At 46.1% G+C, this 17,801-nt stretch overlaps 1 protein-coding gene across 2 annotated transcripts in view; it reads right to left on the reverse strand.

Annotated features, from left to right (window-relative positions):
• Positions 1-17,801, reverse strand: part of USP22 (ubiquitin specific peptidase 22) — a 166,746-nt gene that overhangs the window by 14,889 nt on the left and 134,056 nt on the right. For both annotated transcript variants that reach the window (XM_015423233.1, XM_015423231.1), the window contains one exon: positions 1,538-1,664. In XM_015423233.1, coding sequence (XP_015278719.1) covers positions 1,538-1,664 — 127 coding nt within the window. The remainder of the gene's footprint in view (positions 1-1,537; positions 1,665-17,801) is intronic.

The following is a 17,801-nucleotide window of genomic DNA, read 5'->3' on the forward strand; positions in this document are numbered from 1 at the left end:
GCCCATCATCATTAACACTGTCAGAGCATATGCCCCTTCATAATGAATCTGATATTTGTTAAGCCATAAATGGTTATTCATGCTTGATTGTAGGAATGCTAGATTGTTGGCATTTGAAAGCTGTTTTGATGCATAAAATATTGTGTTTTGTGAAGTGGTGGCTCCCACCTGGTGGAACAGACTACCTGAAGCTGTCAGGTAGTTTCACAGAATGTGCAAAACAGAAATGTTTGGGGGGACATTCTTATAAAGGGATCAGAACTATAGTATAGTGCAGGGGTGGCCAAACTTGCTTAATGTAAGAGCCACGTAGAATAAATGTCAGATATTTGAAAGCCGCATAACATGAATATTACAGACATGTTTTTATTGAAAAATACGCAAATCTGCTTTTTATTAACATTAAATGAGACTGCCAAAAATAAAAACAAAAGGGGTAAAAATAGATATTGATAACGATATTTATTTGTCCAATATTTGTAGGCTGGGGGGGTGGGGCTTTGAAAATGTATTTGAAGTCAAAGATGCTTTCTTTCTCTGCTCCCCCCTGCCTCAAGTCTACCCAGGAAGGGGAACACTGGCTGGGGAAGGAAAGACCGATTGGGGAGGCATGCCTCCCCTCCGCTTCCCCAGCTACCCTCCCGGGAACCACACAATATGTGTGAAAGAGCCGCATGTGGATCCCGAGCCACAGTTTGGCCACCCCTGGTATAGTGGATCAGCTCTCGACATCATTTCCATGAGGGATAGTAATGTAGTCTGTTTGAATGTTTTTTAAAAATGTATTCTACCCCTACCCCTTTTAACTGAAATTCAGGCTTCTCATGCCCTACCCCTTTTAACTGAAATTCAGGCTTTTCCCCTCTGTAACCCTCTCTTTAGTAAGAGACATGAAATCTTGGACAGTTTGGTGCCTTTCTTTCTTTTTTGCTTGCATTGTATTCCATAAGAACATTAGAACCCTGCTGGATCAGACCAGTGGTCCAACTGGCCCAACATCCTGTTTCACACAGTGGCCAACCAGTTCCTCTGGAGGGCCAGCAACAGGGCATAGAGGCCAAGGTCTTACCTTGATAAAAAATAAAAAGAGCCCTGCTGGATCAGACCAGTGGTCCACCTAGTTCCTATGGAGGGCCAACAACATGGGAACAGAGGCCAAGACTTTCACCTGATGTTGCCTCCTGGCACTGGGATTCAGAGGCTAAGTGCCTCTGAACATTGGAGGTTCCCCTCAGTCATGATGGCTAATAGCCACTGGTAGACCTCTCCTCCACAAATCTGTCTAATCCCCCTTTTAAAGCTGCCTATGCCTGTAGCCATCAGCAGAAAATTACACATTTTTAATCCAACATTCCAGTTCTTCAGTTCTAGGCCATTGCACTGTTTTGTCTAGTAAGCTGCTTGACTGAATTGTTTTACATATTTTGCAATTTACCCATCGGGAAAGCTGAGACCTTAAAATGCCAGATGAGATTCCCCCCCACCATCACACAAGTTCCCCTTGCCTTCTCAAAGTAACAGTGACTTGGTGACTTACTTTGAGATGAAAACAGGCCACAATGGGTAATTTCTTCATAGTGAGTTGTTTGGTAGATTCTTGGTAGCTATGGCAACCACTACATTTGATTTTGGCACTGCTTCCTAAATGTTCTGGCCTTGTAAACCTGCCAAATATGGTAAGAGAGAGGATGTCACTGCATAGGTAGGGGGGAAAAACACCATAATATCACACCTGGTATTTCTATTGCAGTATCTGATAACTTTCAGCAATGCTACCTCTAGTTTATTAGCCCTTTTCAGTAGAAGCCAGCTCAATCTCTTCAAGTCTCTTGCTTGCAAAAATATAACTCTTTCTAGACACCTGCCCTGAGAACACATGTTCTGCAAAGAATATGGGGCGGGGGAGTGACAGCAGAACCATTTGTACAAGCTGTCGTCAAGGTGGGCTGTGATCCCTTTGAGGAGGCATTTACACCCACCGTGCAGTTGCTCATGAAGTCAGGCTTCTCTGAAAATGAAATAATTTTGTTCTAAAGAGACCCCCACACTGATCCAATTTTCATTCAATGGCCAATAGAGACGTGGCTGCCATGAAGAAAGACAGTCCCATTTTAGTCATCCACAAAAAATAGGATGTGACGCTTCTCACTTTACCAGCTCTTTCTGTGTGCTTCCCTCTCCCAAACCAAACCCGACTGCAGTAGTTGCAGCTCAGCTAGTGAAGCCTGTTCTGTAAGAGGGCCAAACTGTAGGATGCTTCTCCAGGTTCCAGCCCAATGCATGGACCTTCTGGACAAGGGGAGCTGTATAAACGCACGGCCATCACTTCAAAACCTTATCACAAGGTCCTCCCCCCAAGTCTGGAAACCTAAAACAGCCACTTGTCTCTCAGTCTCCTTATTCTCATGGCTCCACTCAGTTTATTCAGTCCCTCTCGGAGTGAAATGATGCAACGTCTGCGCTTTCAGCAAGGCCTTCCTCTCCTCTCTGGCAAAATGGTTGCTCGTTCTGCAGCAGCACCTATTCTCTGTCATGATGTCTCAAAACAGGTGAGAAAGGTGCCTGTTCTCCCGGATTTTGGGAACTGTTGCAAAACTGAACTGTTGACAGTTAAGAGGAAATGGGGTTTGCTTTGGCTGTTGATATTTGCTTTTAATGTTCTTTGTTGATATAACTCTTTTAACACTATGTATTAAGCTGCTTTGGGTCCCCTTTTTCTAGGAAGGACAGGGTAGAAGAATTTTTAACACATAACATTACTGATCGTGATCGCATAAAATTTGTTTGTCAACACAGTGGTTTGAGCTATTTGTACATCTTACTGTAACAGAACCTCGACACCATCTGTAAGGGCATCACCTTCAATGTGTGTGCGTGTTAAGTACCGTCAAGTTGATTCCAACTTATGGCGACCCTATGAATCAATGACATCCAAACTGCCCCATTATTAACAGCCTTGCTCAGGTCTTGAGAACTGAGGGCTGTGTCAATTATTGTCAATAAGTGTGTCAGTAATGGAGTCAGGTGGGGTTGCCGTGTTGCTCTGAAGCAGCAGATCCAAGTTTGAGTCCAATGGCACCTTTAAGACCAACAAAGTTTTATTCACGCTATAAGCTTTCTTGTGCAAGCACACTTCATCAGATTACTGAGTCAATCCATCTCATCTTGGGTCTTCTTCTTTTCCTTCTGCCTACAACTTTTCCTAGCATTATTGTCTTTTCCACTGACTCTTGTCTTCTCATAATGTGACCTACGTACAATAGTCTCAGTTTGGTCATTTTAGTTTCTGGGGAGTTCCAGCTTGATTTGATCTAGAAGACACTTGTCTTTTTGGTGGTCCACGGTATCTGTACAACTCTCCTCTAACACCACATTTCAAATGAATCAGCAATCTTCCTGTCAGTTTCTTCACTGTCCAACTTTTGCACCCATACATAATAATGGGGAATATTATAGCGTGAATCATCTTGGTCACCGGTGACACATCCTTATACTTAAGTATATTTTGAGAGCCAGCATGATGTAGTGGTTAAGAGGAGCGGCCTCTAATCTGGAAACTGGGTTTGATTCCCCGCTCCTCCACATGAAGCCTGCTGGGCCAGTCCACATGAAGCCTGCTGGGCCAGTCACAGTTCTCTCAGGACTCTCTCCGCTCCACGTACCTCACAAGGTGACTGTTAAGGGGAGAGGAAGGGAAGGCATTTGTAAGCCACTTGAAGACTCCTTTGGGTAGAGAAAAGCAGGGTATAAAAACCAGCTCTTCTTCTGTCTGGCTCCTTCATGGCTGCCCTTCCCAGTTTCAATCTCCTTCTGATTTCTTGGGTGCAGTCTCCACTTTGTTTGATGATGGAGGCAAGGAATAGAAAATCTTGACCAATTTCCATTTCTTCATCATCAACCTTAAAGCTGTGTAATTCCTCAGTAGTCATTACTTTTGTCTTCTTGATGTTCAGCTGTAATCCTGCTTTGGCACTTTCTGCTTTAAACTTCATCAGGAGTCATTTCAAGTCTTCACTATTTGCTTCCGGTAATGTTAGCCGCCCTGAGCTGTTGGATAGGGTGGGATATAAATCCCAAAAATAAATAAATAAATAAATAAATAATGTGGTGTTGTCTGAATTTCTCAAATCGTTAATGACACTTTCACCAATTTTCACTCCACCTTAATCTAAATCCAATCCAGCTTTCCTCATTATACGTTCTGCATATATATTGGAAAGATAAGGAGATAAAATACGTCCTTATTTGACACCTTTGCCAACTGGAAACCATTCTGTTTCTTCATATTCTGTCCTAATAATAGCTTCTTGTCCAGAGTACGAGTTGAATATCAAAGCAATCAGATGTTGTGGAAGACCAATTTATTTTAAAACCAATCACAACTTTTCGCGATTCACATAGTCAAAAGCTTTGTTGCAATCTATGAAAGAAAGATTTTCTTCTGAAGTTCTCTTGTATGCGCCAGTAATCAATGTAAATTTGTTATATGATCTCTATTGTCTCTTCCTTTTCTGAATGCAGCTTGAACACTTGGCATTTCTCATTCCATATATAGTAGCAGTCTTTGCTGTAAGATTTTTGGGCATCACTTTACTTGCATGAGAAATTAATGTGATGGCCCAATGGTTGCTGCAATCTTTGACATCTCCTTTTTTTGGGAAATGGAATGTAAACTAAGCATTTTCAGTCTGTGGGCCATAGTTTTATTTTTCACATCTATGCAGCCTCTACCCAGTTGCTAATGCTTATTTTATTTATTAAAAACATTTCTATGTCATCTGTCCACCCAAATAGGTTTCTAAGGTGGGAGCAAACATTCTTTGTCTAATTTCTGACATGCTTCAGCAGGCAAAACACATAGTAACAGGGTTTTTTTTAAAGGGGGGGGCTTTTAAAAATCTAGACAGACCAGATGTGCCTCCCTCTCTTATTCGAGTTTCTTCATGAAAAACACAACCATTACCTTTACATGTGTAATCAATCCTCGGGTGGATGTGACTGATCTCTATTGTCTCTTCCTTTTCTGAATGCAGCTTGAACACTTGGCATTTCTCATTCCGTATATAGTAGCAGTCTTTGCTGTAAGATTTTTGGGCATCACTTTACTTGCATGAGAAATTAATGTGATGGCCCAATGGTTGCTGCAATCTTTGACATCTCCTTTTTTTGGGAAATGGAATGTAAACTAAGCATTTTCAGTCTGTGGGCCATTGTTTTGTTTTTCACATCTATGCAGCCTCTACCCAGTTGCTAATGCTTATTTTATTTATTAAAAACATTTCTATGTCATCTGTCCACCCAAATAGGTTCCTGAGGTGGGAACAAACATTCTTTGTCTAATTTCTGACATGCTTCAGCAGGCAAAACACATAGTATCAGGGTTTTTTTTAAAGGGGGGGGGGGCTTTTAAAAATCCAGACAGACCAGATGTGCCTCCCTCTCTTATTTGAGTTTCTTCAAGAAAAACACAACCATTACCTTTACATGTGTAATCAATTTCTCCTATTGCATCCTTTTATGTAATTATGCTTAATGCCATTCTTGGAACATCATCCAAATTTATCTACCTTCATCTAGCGTTAACCTTCACTGAAATCTTAATTGACAGCTTTACAGTCCAAGAGCTTCCAATGTTGCTTTGCCTGAACTCATGTTTTAAGATACAAAATAGAAGATAAAATGATTGCAGACAAGGAGGTCTTTGCAACATCAGTACAGAAAGGGCAGAACCAGAGGTCTAGTTTAACGAGTATTCTAAGACTTTTCCTCCCTTCAAATGTAGGCACCCTGGGGCTTTGCAAAGGAAAACATTGTATGACAGACATTTTTTAACCCTTTTGTCCTACATAGAAATGTCACCCTCAAGCACCCGTATTTTTCCCCAGCAGCAACAATCGTAGTTTGGGGATGATGTTTCCCAGGAACCAAATTACATGGGAGAAAAAGTTTAAGAAGCCCTTCCCCCCACACTGCATTGTTACCCCCAGTGGCTCACTGTGCAAAACAAAAACACAGTACTACATGAACATGTAGGTCCACCATAAGACCCTAGTCTGATACATGCCTAGCTTTCACTTGGGTCTGTACTGTACCATGTCACATAACTGAATGCGCCTCTATTCCCTGCTTGTGAGAATACATGAGATCTTGTATGAAGATAATTATTTCTGTAGGGTGGCACATTCTATCCTTCGAGTCCCCACTAGCCATCTGAAGTGCTTTTGACCAAACCCCAGTCCATGAACTCCATTGGAAACAGGCTGCCTGGAACCCATGAATCTCTTTGCATCTTTGGAGCTTCATAGCTCCTGTTGATCCCAGAACCACAAGAAGATGCCTCCTAAACCTCGACACACCATCTCTGATTTCTCACCATTTGTATGCTGAAGTAAAACTGCCCCCCCCCATAATGAAAAGAGTTTAAACAAGTCCATCAGAACTAGGTGCACCCCATATGGCGTCTTCTGTTTGAACAGCTTTATGATGGGCATAATAAAATTACTCAGGAGGACAAACACTTTAGGGTTTAATGCAATGGGCTACTGGCTCCAGTTTTAAGGTGAAACATACTGGTTACTTACCTCGTTTGAAAGCTAACAGAAGGACTCGTCTGAATATCAGGAGGCAGTTACTTTGAAATAAAAGCTGATATGGTCTACCAAGTACACAGGGCAAGCTTTTAAACTCATCAGATGGATATTGCTAGTATTCAGATGGCCATGCTACCTCTAGCTAATACCACAAGGGACTCGTGAAGTATACTGGCTAAATGGTCAGTATCAGAACGCCTTCCCATACGCCTGTGGTGCACGTGAGTCTGGAATACTGGTGCTCTGGCTGCCTCATCTCATATATGCTATAAGAGCCTTTGGAGAAAACAATTAAAAAGTTCAAGAGTTTGGAACACTTTCTGAATGAGGAAAAGTGAAGGCCTCTGGAATGTTCTAATTTAGGGAAAAATATGACTAAGACGTCCAGACAGTTCTGCATAAAATTATGAGTGTAATGGAAAGATAAAGAGTTGCTTCAGTCTCATAAGAGTGGAATATTATTTCACCAGTGAATCTGACATACAGTACGTTTAGAACAGAAAAAGGGAATAGAACAGATATCAGCATGTTCAGAGAGAGCATATTTTAGAACACCAGACACCGGGCACATGCAGCAGGAGCAGGCCGGTTCCTTCAGGACCTTCTTGTGGGTATACTGGAGGGACATGGCTGGCAGCTTGGCAGAATCAGAACATGCAGGTTTATTTAGTCGAGGTCCAATCCAGCACGGCTCTTCTTGCTTTCTTGGCACTATAAGGCCACTGAGGCTCAAGAACTGGATAGATCTGGTTAGGGTGTTGGCTGGCTTGTGGAAAATGCCCATGAGATCCTCGGGTGGATGTGACTGTCTTAGGGGAATAGAGCAGAGGGAAATGCCCCTGTGCAATTTCAGTGCCATCAAGATTAAAAGCATGGCCAGCAAAACACCAAGAGGTTGCGACAGAACATCTCAGGAGTACTCTCACAGCAGCACACAGAAATACTTGATGATAGTTTAAAGCTACAGTACAAACTAAACAAAAGGTACTCAATCAGGGTTACAATTGAGATACCGACATTGCTGACCGCAGGTACAAAGAAACACCTGTACAACCCTTGAAGAAGAAGAAGCATGCAAGAGAAGAGCTAGAAGAACCTCCTGGATGCTGATCACACAGGACTTTCTAAGGCATGTGAGTTTGCTGAAGCTCCCCTGCCGAAAGAAAGGCTGGCCTCCTGTCATGCTTGGAGCTGAACAACAAGGACGGCCCACCCCACTTATCTCTTTTGCACAATGCCGGACAAATTCCTTGATGAGCACCTTTTGCTAGGCAGGTCAAGAACAGACAAGATCAGGGCTATGTAACCCAGTCTATTTTCCCCCAATCCACTGAGCAGTGCTAGCACGGACTGGATGGAAGAACAGGCTCCTTACTCTGAAAGAACAATGCAAACTGCAGTCTGGGTTAAATTTATACTTAGAGACATACACACAACTGGAATTTCCAACAGAACTATGTTAAGATTAAGGAATACAGCAGTTCTTGGGTGGTGGTGGGGGGCACAGATCAGTGGTGGATTATCTGCTTGGCATGTAGAAGGTCCCAGGTTCAGTTCCCCAGCATCTCCAGTTGAAAAGGCCAGGCAGTAAGTGACGTGAAAGACCTCAGCCTGAAGCTCTGAGGAGCCACTGCCGGTCAGAATAGACAATAGTGACCATAATGTACTAAGGGTCTGATTCAAGATAAGGCAGCTTCATGTATTCACGTAATCTTTCTAATTTTTTTAAAATGTTGTTTTGCACTGAAGGAGACTCAGAAAGAACCAGCTGGCAGCACTCGAAGGTAGACAAGATTATGGATCCTCGGGCCAATTTCATACTTTTAATACAGTTCATAGGTCTCTGTCCTTACTTCATTGGTCTTACAGAGAGGAATGAAGCCAAGCATTTGACCGCTCTTGAACTTCCACTCTTGACAACTGTGACACTGGATTGCATTTCTGCGAGGAATGCTGGGCACGGTCTCAGTGAATGACTTGTGTTAAGTCTCAAACACAGCTCCAACTTTTCCAATAACTGCAAACCATGTACACCCGGTAATCTGGAATGCTGTCAGAACAGTGAAGAAATATTCCTTCCAAACCAAGGCAAAGGAAGTCTAATATTCAGCCTTCTTCATCTGGAAGCGTAACAGTTTGTTCCTGCTTATGGCAATGGATCAAAGGATGGCAGTAATGACGAATTTCTTTACTATTTAAATTGAGGCATTTCTAGACATGGTTATGGATATTCATTTCTCAACTTTCTGCCCAATCGGGACCACCAATTTATTTATTTATTTAATTAATTAATTTCATTGTATTTATACCCTGCCCTCCCCGCGAGCGGGCTCAGGGCAGCTTACAACAAGGCACAAAGTGCATACAATATAAAAAGATAAAACAGTTAAAATTCAGTAAATTCAGGATGCAAGAATAGAAAGATCCAAAACATCTTGCATACCAGAAGGGGGAGGGCCAGGGCCGTAGATAGAAGTTACTCGGCCCTCCGGTGGTGTCGCTCTATAGTGGAGCGGTGGTGGTAGCGGCAGTGGCGGCTCCTACTCGAAAGCCTGGCGGAAGAGCTCCGTCTTACAGGCCCTGCAGAACTGCAAAAGGTCCCGCAGGGCCCTGATCTCCTCTGGTAGCTCATTCCACCAGATAGGAGCCGCCACTGAAAAGGACCTGGCCCTCGTTGCCGCAAGCCTGGCCTCCTTAGGGCCCGGGGTCACCAGCTGGTGTTGTGACCCTGACCGAAGTGCTCTTTGGGGCATATGTGGGAAAATGCGGTCCCTCAGGTATGTCGGACCCTGGCCATGTAGAGCTTTAAAGGTAAGCACCAGCACTTTGAAGCGAATCCAGAATGCTATAGGCAGCCAGTGCAGCGCTCTCAGTACAGGTCGCGTGTGCTCCCACCTAGGGGCGCCCACCAACGGCCTGGCCGCAGAATACTGCACCAGTTGCAGCTTCCGGATTTGCGACAAAGGCAGCCCCATGTAGAGAGCATTACAGTAGTCTAGCCTCGAGGTGACCGTCGCATGGATAACTGTAGCTAGGTCATTGCAGTCAATGTTCTCTCTCTTGATACTCTAGTGGATTTTGCTATCATTTTACTTGGTGCTTTTAAGATTCTGTGAACCACAACCCCACCCTACCCTGAAGATCCTACTTCAACTAATACCTTGCTCTGTACGCATGCTCTGACAAGGGGCACGAAGCACATGAGGCAAGGCTTTTCAGCCATCATCTGCAAAACTCTCTGCCCCTACGAAGCTTTCCAGCTTCATGCTCATTTCAGAGGTCGTCTTGAGGCAGACGAGCTGCATGTCCTTTGCCAGGAGGCTTTTACTCACAACTGGTAAATTGGCTGTTTTTAAACTGACTGATGTTTTACTTTCTGCTTTTATTAATTAAATGTATACTCTGATTTTTAAAAAAACAAAGAGTCATCCACCAAAGCAGCTCAGGCCTACAGTCTAAAAAGACAACACATACAGGGGAAGAAGAGTGGAGGAGAAAGGCGGGAAGAGAGTCACCATGCAGCCTTAAGCAGAGTTACGCTCTTGCTCTGCTCACTGATTTCATGAGATAGCGTCACTCTGCTCTGGACTGTGCTATTCGTCTGATGCTGGAGCACTGAGAAACTGATCCTTAAGAGTATACTTAGAAGTAAGCCTATTTTATTCCTGGGGCTTACTCCCAGGAAAGTGTTTTTAGGATTGCCAAGCGGAGTGTTTATCTGGCTGTCCTCTACTGGTGATCTTCCTGGAAAGGAAAGGGTGCAAACTCCCAGAAGCCTTTGGGCCTGTGTCTGGTGGCAGAGGCCACAGCACCCTTCTCCCTGCTCCTGCTACTCACATTCTAGGCACTTTGTTTTCTGTTGCTGCTGCTTTTCAATTTTCTCGTTATTCTGCAACTTGCTTAACCTTATGATGTCATATATTGAGAATCGGCTTCTTAACCATTACTAGGGATGTGAACTCGGAGATAACCAAGCTGAACATAAACCTGAAAAATGTCTTATTAGTATTTTTTGGATATAATCACATCTCACAAACAGTGTTCCCTCTAAGCTGTGGAGTCCTGTGAGCAAAAATTCTACTTTGTGAGCTACTGGCATTAAAGTTGTGAGCAGGTGATTTGGCTACTACATAAATTAGTTTGCTCTGGAGCCATCCTTCCTGAGCGAAGACAAAAATGTGTGAGCTGGAGGCTAAAAAACTGTGAGCTAGCTCACACTAACTCAGCTTAGAGGGAACACTGCTCACAAATATATCCATGAACTTTCAGGATACCAGTAAATGGGTCCTGGAAATATTCAGGATTTATCGAGAATATTGGGAGCAAGCATTTGCAGTTTCCCAGGACTGTTTTTTCTTTCCCCAACCTGGGTTTCGGTGTCTTGCAGGGCTTGGTATCCGCCTGCCAGGTTGCTTCAGGTAAGATATGTCAGTTGCAAAAGTTATTGGTGCTTTATAAAACTTTGTTCTTTACTGGAGTTGGTTTGTGTAGGGTTAGTGGGGGGGGGCCCTTTGGGTGGATTCTTTGTGTTTACATTGAGATTCTCACATTTTACATAGTTTTAGATTCTCGTGTTTTACATAGTTTCATAATCTCTTTACATACGTTCCATTTCTCAGGTTTTACATTGGTTGGGCTAAGCAATAGTTTGCAATAGCCTTCCTATGAGGGGACAATCTCAGGTTTTATATTTTTCACAGCATTTTCTTCCCCTCCATAGGAAACAAAGGAGGACAGCTGAGGGCACCCTTTTCAGGGGCCTACAGAATTGGACCCCTTGATCCAACCAACTTGAAATGTGGGGGGCTATTTAAAGGACAGGCACCAGCAGCTCCCCTGCAAGTTTGCTGCCTGTATCTTTAAAAACATCCCCCCAGCCCCTCCTCTAAGACTCCCCATAGGAAATAAAGGAGCCGAAAAATCTTAAAACCCAAAAAACCTGGAGCCAAACACCATACTGGTATTTGCGACCTGGGAAACCAGGAATACTGATATTTTTCAGCTCCAGTGTATCTAGATCTGAAAAATACCATTTTTAAACGCACACTCCTAATTGTTAGCCCACCTTGAGCACTGTGCCTGTAACAGGAAAGTGGAGCATAAGCTTCTTAAATAAATGGAATCACCTGTTCCCAAAGAGCATAGGAGGAGGCATCAATTCAGGCTCCCACGAAGAGCCATAGAAAGCCTTGAGCAGCGAGCGCTGAGGCCCTCATCCACGAAGGCGTGAAGTGGAACGTTACAGCCTGATCTTGTCATCTCCTGGAAGCTAAACAGGGGTGGTAGTTGGATGGGAGACCAATGAGGAAGATTCTTCAGAGGAAGGCAATGAACCTCTGCTTCTCACGTGCCCTGGAAGCCCCCTGTGGGGGTCGCCCTAAGTTGGCTGCGACACGATGGCACATACACGCATAATGACTGTGGGGATATTAGCCATGAACAAAAATAGCCCTCTGCTATCCCTTAGAACTCATTTATTGGGCCCAGCAGTCCACCCCCATACCTATCATGACAACTGAGTGTCCGTTATGAGCCATCTAGGCACACAGACTGCACTATGTATTTTGCAGAGAACAATGCTGGGTCAAAGGACCGCTAAGGGATTGTAATAGCAGCAGCAGTCATTAGTAATAGTACAAGCAATATTTAAGTGCTGGTGCCCATACTGACTGTTCAAAGTGAGGACACAAGGTATTCTTTCTGTTTCAGCAAATCCAGCCTCCGTGTGGGCAGGAAGACTTGGCAGGTGGGAAATAAACAGGTTGCTTACCTGTAACTGGTGATCTTCGATTGGTCATTTGTGCATTCACACCCATGGGATACAGTGTGCATGCACTGGATCGATCGGCATTGTAGCAAGCTCTTAACGGATTTTCGCGCCCAGACCTCGGGCATGCGCAGGAACCCCACCACGCATGCCCAGAGGGGTGGGCACGGACATCCCACCAGTTCCTTGGAACTGCTGCGAATCAACCCCTGTGGAAAATGTAGAAGCTGACAGCAGCGGGGAAGGAGGGCGGGTGGTGTGAATGCACAGATGACCACTCAAAGATCACCAGTTACAGGTAAGCAACCTGTTTCTCTTCGACGTGGTCTCTGTGCTTCACACCCATCAGAGATTAGCGAGCAGCGGCCTACCTGGAGGAGGATGCTGGCAGGTCATTACTGCGTAGCCGAGGATAAGATGTGACGTCCCATGTTGGTACGAGAGTTCTTACGGACGTCTAGGGTGTAGTGCCTTATGAACGTGTTAGGCGTAGCCCATGTAGCGGCTCTGCAAATGTCCATTAAGGGAACTCCCTGGAGGAAGGCAGTTGAGGCTGCAACAGCTCTGGTTGAATGAGCCCTGACAGGGCCAGGCAATGGCTGCTTGGCGATAAGGTAGCAGAGGCGGATGAGACCCGCAATCCACCTTGATAGGTGCTGAGCCGTTATGTGAGTGCCCAGCCTTCCTGGCGCATAGGAGACGAAAAATTGAGAGTCACGTCTCGTTGGACGGGTTCTATCTAAGTAAAACGGGAGCGCACGCTTCGTATCCAACGTGTGTAACAGCCTGTCCTCTGAGGATGTCGGCGGCGGGAAGAAATCCAGGAGGAAGACCTCTGCCTGTAGGTGAAATTCTGACACTACCTTTGGCAGGAACGAAATGTCATGTCTGAAAGCCAGTATTTCTCCAACTCGCCTTGCTGAAGTGACAGCGACCAGAAAGACCGTTTTCCATGACAGGAATTTTATGTCGCAAGTTGCGAGCGGCTCAAAAGGTTTCCTGGTGAGTTGGTCCCAGGGGACGACAGGAGTTTTGATGGGAGGGTAAAGGTGCAACAGTCCCTTCAAAAAACATTTTGAAAGTGGATGTGAGAACAGTGTGCATCCTTCAACTTGAACATGGTAGGCCGAAAGTGCGGCCAAATAAACCCTTAACGAGGAATGTGAAAGTCCCGAGTCAGCAAGAGACAGGAGGAATTCGAAAACTTTCTTGAGACCTGCGGAGGTGGCTCGAGGGGCATCGTCACCCAAAGAGGAATAGAATTCTAGCCACTTGTAATAATAGGACTTTCGCGTAGTGGACTTTCTGGAGTTTAGCAAGACATTTTCTATGCGGGTGGAAAAGCTGTTGACGCTACTCTCCAGGCTGTCAACTTCATTCGTGGCACGTCATTGTATAGGAGAGGGGACTCAGTTAGGAACAGGAGGTCTTGTGCTGGAGGAAACTGGTGGTAGTTCCTCGCTGACAGATTGAGGATGGTTGAGAAAAACAGGTTGCTTACCTGTAACTGGTGATCTTTGAGTGGTCATCTGTGCATTCACACCCATGGGATACAGTGCGCACGCGCTAGATCGATCGGCATTGTAGCAAGCTCTTAACGGATTTTCGCGCCCAGATGTCGGGCATGCTCAGGGTGGGCGCGGACATCCTGCCAGTTCCTTCGAATCGCCGCGAATCAACCCCCATGGAAAATGTAGAAGCTGACAGCAGCGAGGAAGGAGGGCGGGTGGTGTGAATGCACAGATGACCACTCAAAGATCACCAGTTACAGGTAAGCAACCTGTTTCTCTTCGACGTGGTCTCTGTGCTTCACACCCATCGGAGATTAGCGAGCAGTGGCCTACCTGGAGGAGGGTGCTGGCAGGTCCTTACTGCATAGCCAAGGATAAGATGTGACATCCCATGTTGGTATGAGAGTTCTTTCGGACGTCTAGGGTGTAGTGCCTTATGAACGTGTTAGGCGTAGCCCATGTAGCGGCTCTGCAAATGTCCATCAGGGGAACTCCCGGGAGGAAGGCAGTTGAGGCTGCAACAGCTCTGGTTGAATGGGCCCTGATAGGGCCAGGCAATGGCTGCTTGGCGATAAGGTAGCAGAGGCGGATGAGACCCGCAATCCACCTTGATAGGCGCTGAGCCGTGATGCGAGTGCCCAGCCTTGCCGGCGCATAGGAGACAAAAAGTTGAGAGTCATGTCTCGTTGGACGGTTTCTATTTAAGTAGAACAGGAGCGCACGCTTCGTATCCAACGTGTGTAACAGCTTTCCTCTGAGGATGTTGGCGCAGGAAAGAAATCCGGGAGGAAGACCTCTGCCTGTAGGTGAGATTCTGACACTATCTTTGGCAGAAATGAGATGTCAGGTATGAAGCGGACGCCGTCTGGCAAAAAAGACAAGTAAGGAGTGTCATGTCTGAAAGCCAGTATTTCTCCAACTCGCCTTGCTGAAGTGACAGCAACCAGAAAGGCTGTTTTCCACGACAGGAATTTTAGGTCGCAAGTTGCAAGCGGCTCAAAAGGTTTCCTGGTGAGTTGGTCCCAGGGGACGACAGGAGTTTTGATGGGAGGGTAAAGGTGCCACAGTCCCTTCAAAAAACGTTTTGAAAGTGGATGCGAGAACAGTGTGCATCCTTCAACTTGAACATGGTAGGCCGAAAGTGCGGCCAAATAAACCCTTAACGAGGAATGTGAAAGTCCCGAGTCAGCAAGAGAGAGGAGGAATTCAAAAACTTTCTTGAGACCTGCAGAGGTGGCTCGAGGGGCATCGTCACCCAAAGAGGAACAGAATTTTTGCCACTTGTAATGATACGACTTGTAATGATAGCGTAGTGGACTTTCTGGAGGTTAGCAAGACATTTGCTATGTGGGTAGAAAAGCTGTTGACGCTACTCTCCAGGCTGTCAACTTCATTCGTGGCACGTCGTGGTATAGGAGAGGGGACTCGGTTAGGAACAGGAGGTATCGTGCTGGAGGAAACTGGTGGTAGTTCCCCGCTGACAGATAGAGGATGGTTGAGAAAAGCAGGTTGCTTACCAGTAACTGGTGATCTTCGAGTGGTCATCTGTGCATTCACACCCATGGGGTTATGAGGACGCAGTCTGCTTTGTCGCGGATGATTTTGCGGACCACTCTCAGAAGCAGAGGCAGTGGAGGGAAGAGGTAGAGAAATCCTCTGGACCACGGATAGAGGAGACCGTCCCCCTAGAGACTGTGGGACCCTACCACCTCGGGTGCAGAACAGAGGGCACTTTTTGTTTGCTCTGGTGGTAAAAACATTTATCTGGGGAACCCCCACCTGTGGAAGAGTGGGAGAAGGTAAGTTGGGTTCATTTCCGACTCATGTAGACTGAGTCCTGCCCGACTCAGGTGGTCTGCCTGCACATTCATGTGTCCTGGGATGTGCGTGGCAACTAGGAAGACGTGGGCGTTGCAGAAATCCCATAACCGGAGGGTGAGGTCGCAGAGGCGTTGGGAGACGGTGCCCCCTTGCTTGTTCACATAACGGAAGGCAGTAGTATTGTCCGTGAGAACTGTGACACATTTTCCCTCGATCAGAGGTAGGAAACTGGTGACAGTGAACTGTATTGCAAGCAGTTCCAGGAAATTTATGTGCCGATTTCGTTTCTGAGTGTCCCATCTGCCTCCGACACAAAGTCCCATCATGTGGGCGCCCCAGCCCGAGAGGGAGGCGTCTGTTGTTAGGGTTATTTGGGGTGATGGAGGATGGAAGGGTATTCCCTGGAATAGGTTGGAAGGGGCAGTCCACCAAAGTAAAGAGTCCTGTACTTTGACAGGTGGAAATAGATGGGTGGTGTGTGTGTCCCTCTCTGATTGAAATTGCGGATAAACCATAGTTGTAGGTGACGCATTCTCAACTTGGCAAAAACCAGGACTGATGTAGTAGCGGCCATGAGGCCGAGTAGCCTTTGTATTTGAAAGGGCCAGGTACAGATGGGCCAGGTACTGAGGGCCAGGTACAGATGACAGTGGCTAGGTTGATGATGTCGGCTGCCCTGTTTTGTGGCAGGTAGGCTGTGCAAGCCGTGGAGTCCAGTAGCGCACCGATATAGTGTATCTTCTGGACAGGTTGGAGTTGAGACTTTTCTAGATTTACTTGTAGACCTAGGTTTGCGAGGAGGACCAACATCTCGTTGATGTTTGAGACTAGAGCGTCTTTGGAGGTCGCTACCAAGAGCCAATCTTTGATGTACAGGTATACAGAGATACCCTTGAGACGGAGGAAGGCCGCAACAACTACCATAGTCTTTGTGAAGACTCTTGGTGCCCTTGAAAGGCCGAATGGGAGGGCTGCATATTGATAATGATGTTGACCAATTGCGAAGCGTAGGTATTGGCGGTGGGATGGGTGGATGGTGAGGTGGAAGTACGCGTCTTGGAGGTCGAGGGTGGCCATCCAGACGTTTTTCTGGAGGAATGGCAGAATCTGCTGCAAGTACACCATGCGGAAGCAGTGGTAGCTCACAAAGCAGTTCAGCGCCCATAGATCTAAGATCGGTTGAACGCCTCCATCCCGTTTCGGAACAGTGAAATAGTGGGATGGTGAGATGGAAGTACGCGTCTTGGAGGTCGAGGGTGGCCATCCAGACGTTTTTCTGGAGGAATGGCAGAATCTGCTGCAAGTACACCATGCGGAAGCAGTGGTAGCTCACAAAGCAGTTCAGCGCCCATAGATCTAAGATCGGTTGAACGCCTCCATCCCGTTTCGGAACAGTGAAATAGTGGGATGGTGAGATGGAAGTACGCGTCTTGGAGGTCGAGGGTGGCCATCCAGACGTTTTTCTGGAGGAATGGCAGAATCTGCTGCAAGTACACCATGCGGAAGCAGTGGTAGCTCACAAAGCAGTTCAGCGCCCATAGATCTAAGATCGGTTGAACGCCTCCATCCCGTTTCGGAACAGTGAAATAGTGGGATGGTGAGATGGAAGTACGCGTCTTGGAGGTCGAGGGTGGCCATCCAGACGTTTTTCTGGAGGAATGGCAGAATCTGCTGCAAGTACACCATGCGGAAGCAGTGGTAGCTCACAAAGCAGTTCAGCGCCCATAGATCTAAGATCGGTTGAACGCCTCCATCCCGTTTCGGAACAGTGAAATAGTGGGAGTAGAATCCCTTGCCCCGTAGATGCAGTGGCATGGGCTCAATGGCTCCCTTTTGCAGAAGGACGGACACTTCTTCCAGGAGGGCTGGAGAAGGGGGTGTGGAGACGAAGACAGGAGTGATGGGGTCCTGAATTCTATGCGGTAGCCCTGGGTTAAGATGGACAGCACCCATTCGCCTGTGATGATGAGGTGCTAAGTTTGGAGGAAAGGGGTTAGACGGGTCAGATGTGACTGGGAGATATGGAAGTCAAAAATCCTGTTTGGCGGACTTTGCCTGTTTACTGCGGGAAGACTGTTGTCCCGATCCAAATCTAGGTTTCTGGAATGTGGG

The sequence above is a fragment of the Gekko japonicus genome, unplaced genomic scaffold (genome assembly GCF_001447785.1).
Source record: "Gekko japonicus isolate JY-2015 unplaced genomic scaffold, Gekko_japonicus_V1.1 scaffold869, whole genome shotgun sequence".
Taxonomy (NCBI): domain Eukaryota; kingdom Metazoa; phylum Chordata; class Lepidosauria; order Squamata; family Gekkonidae; genus Gekko; species Gekko japonicus.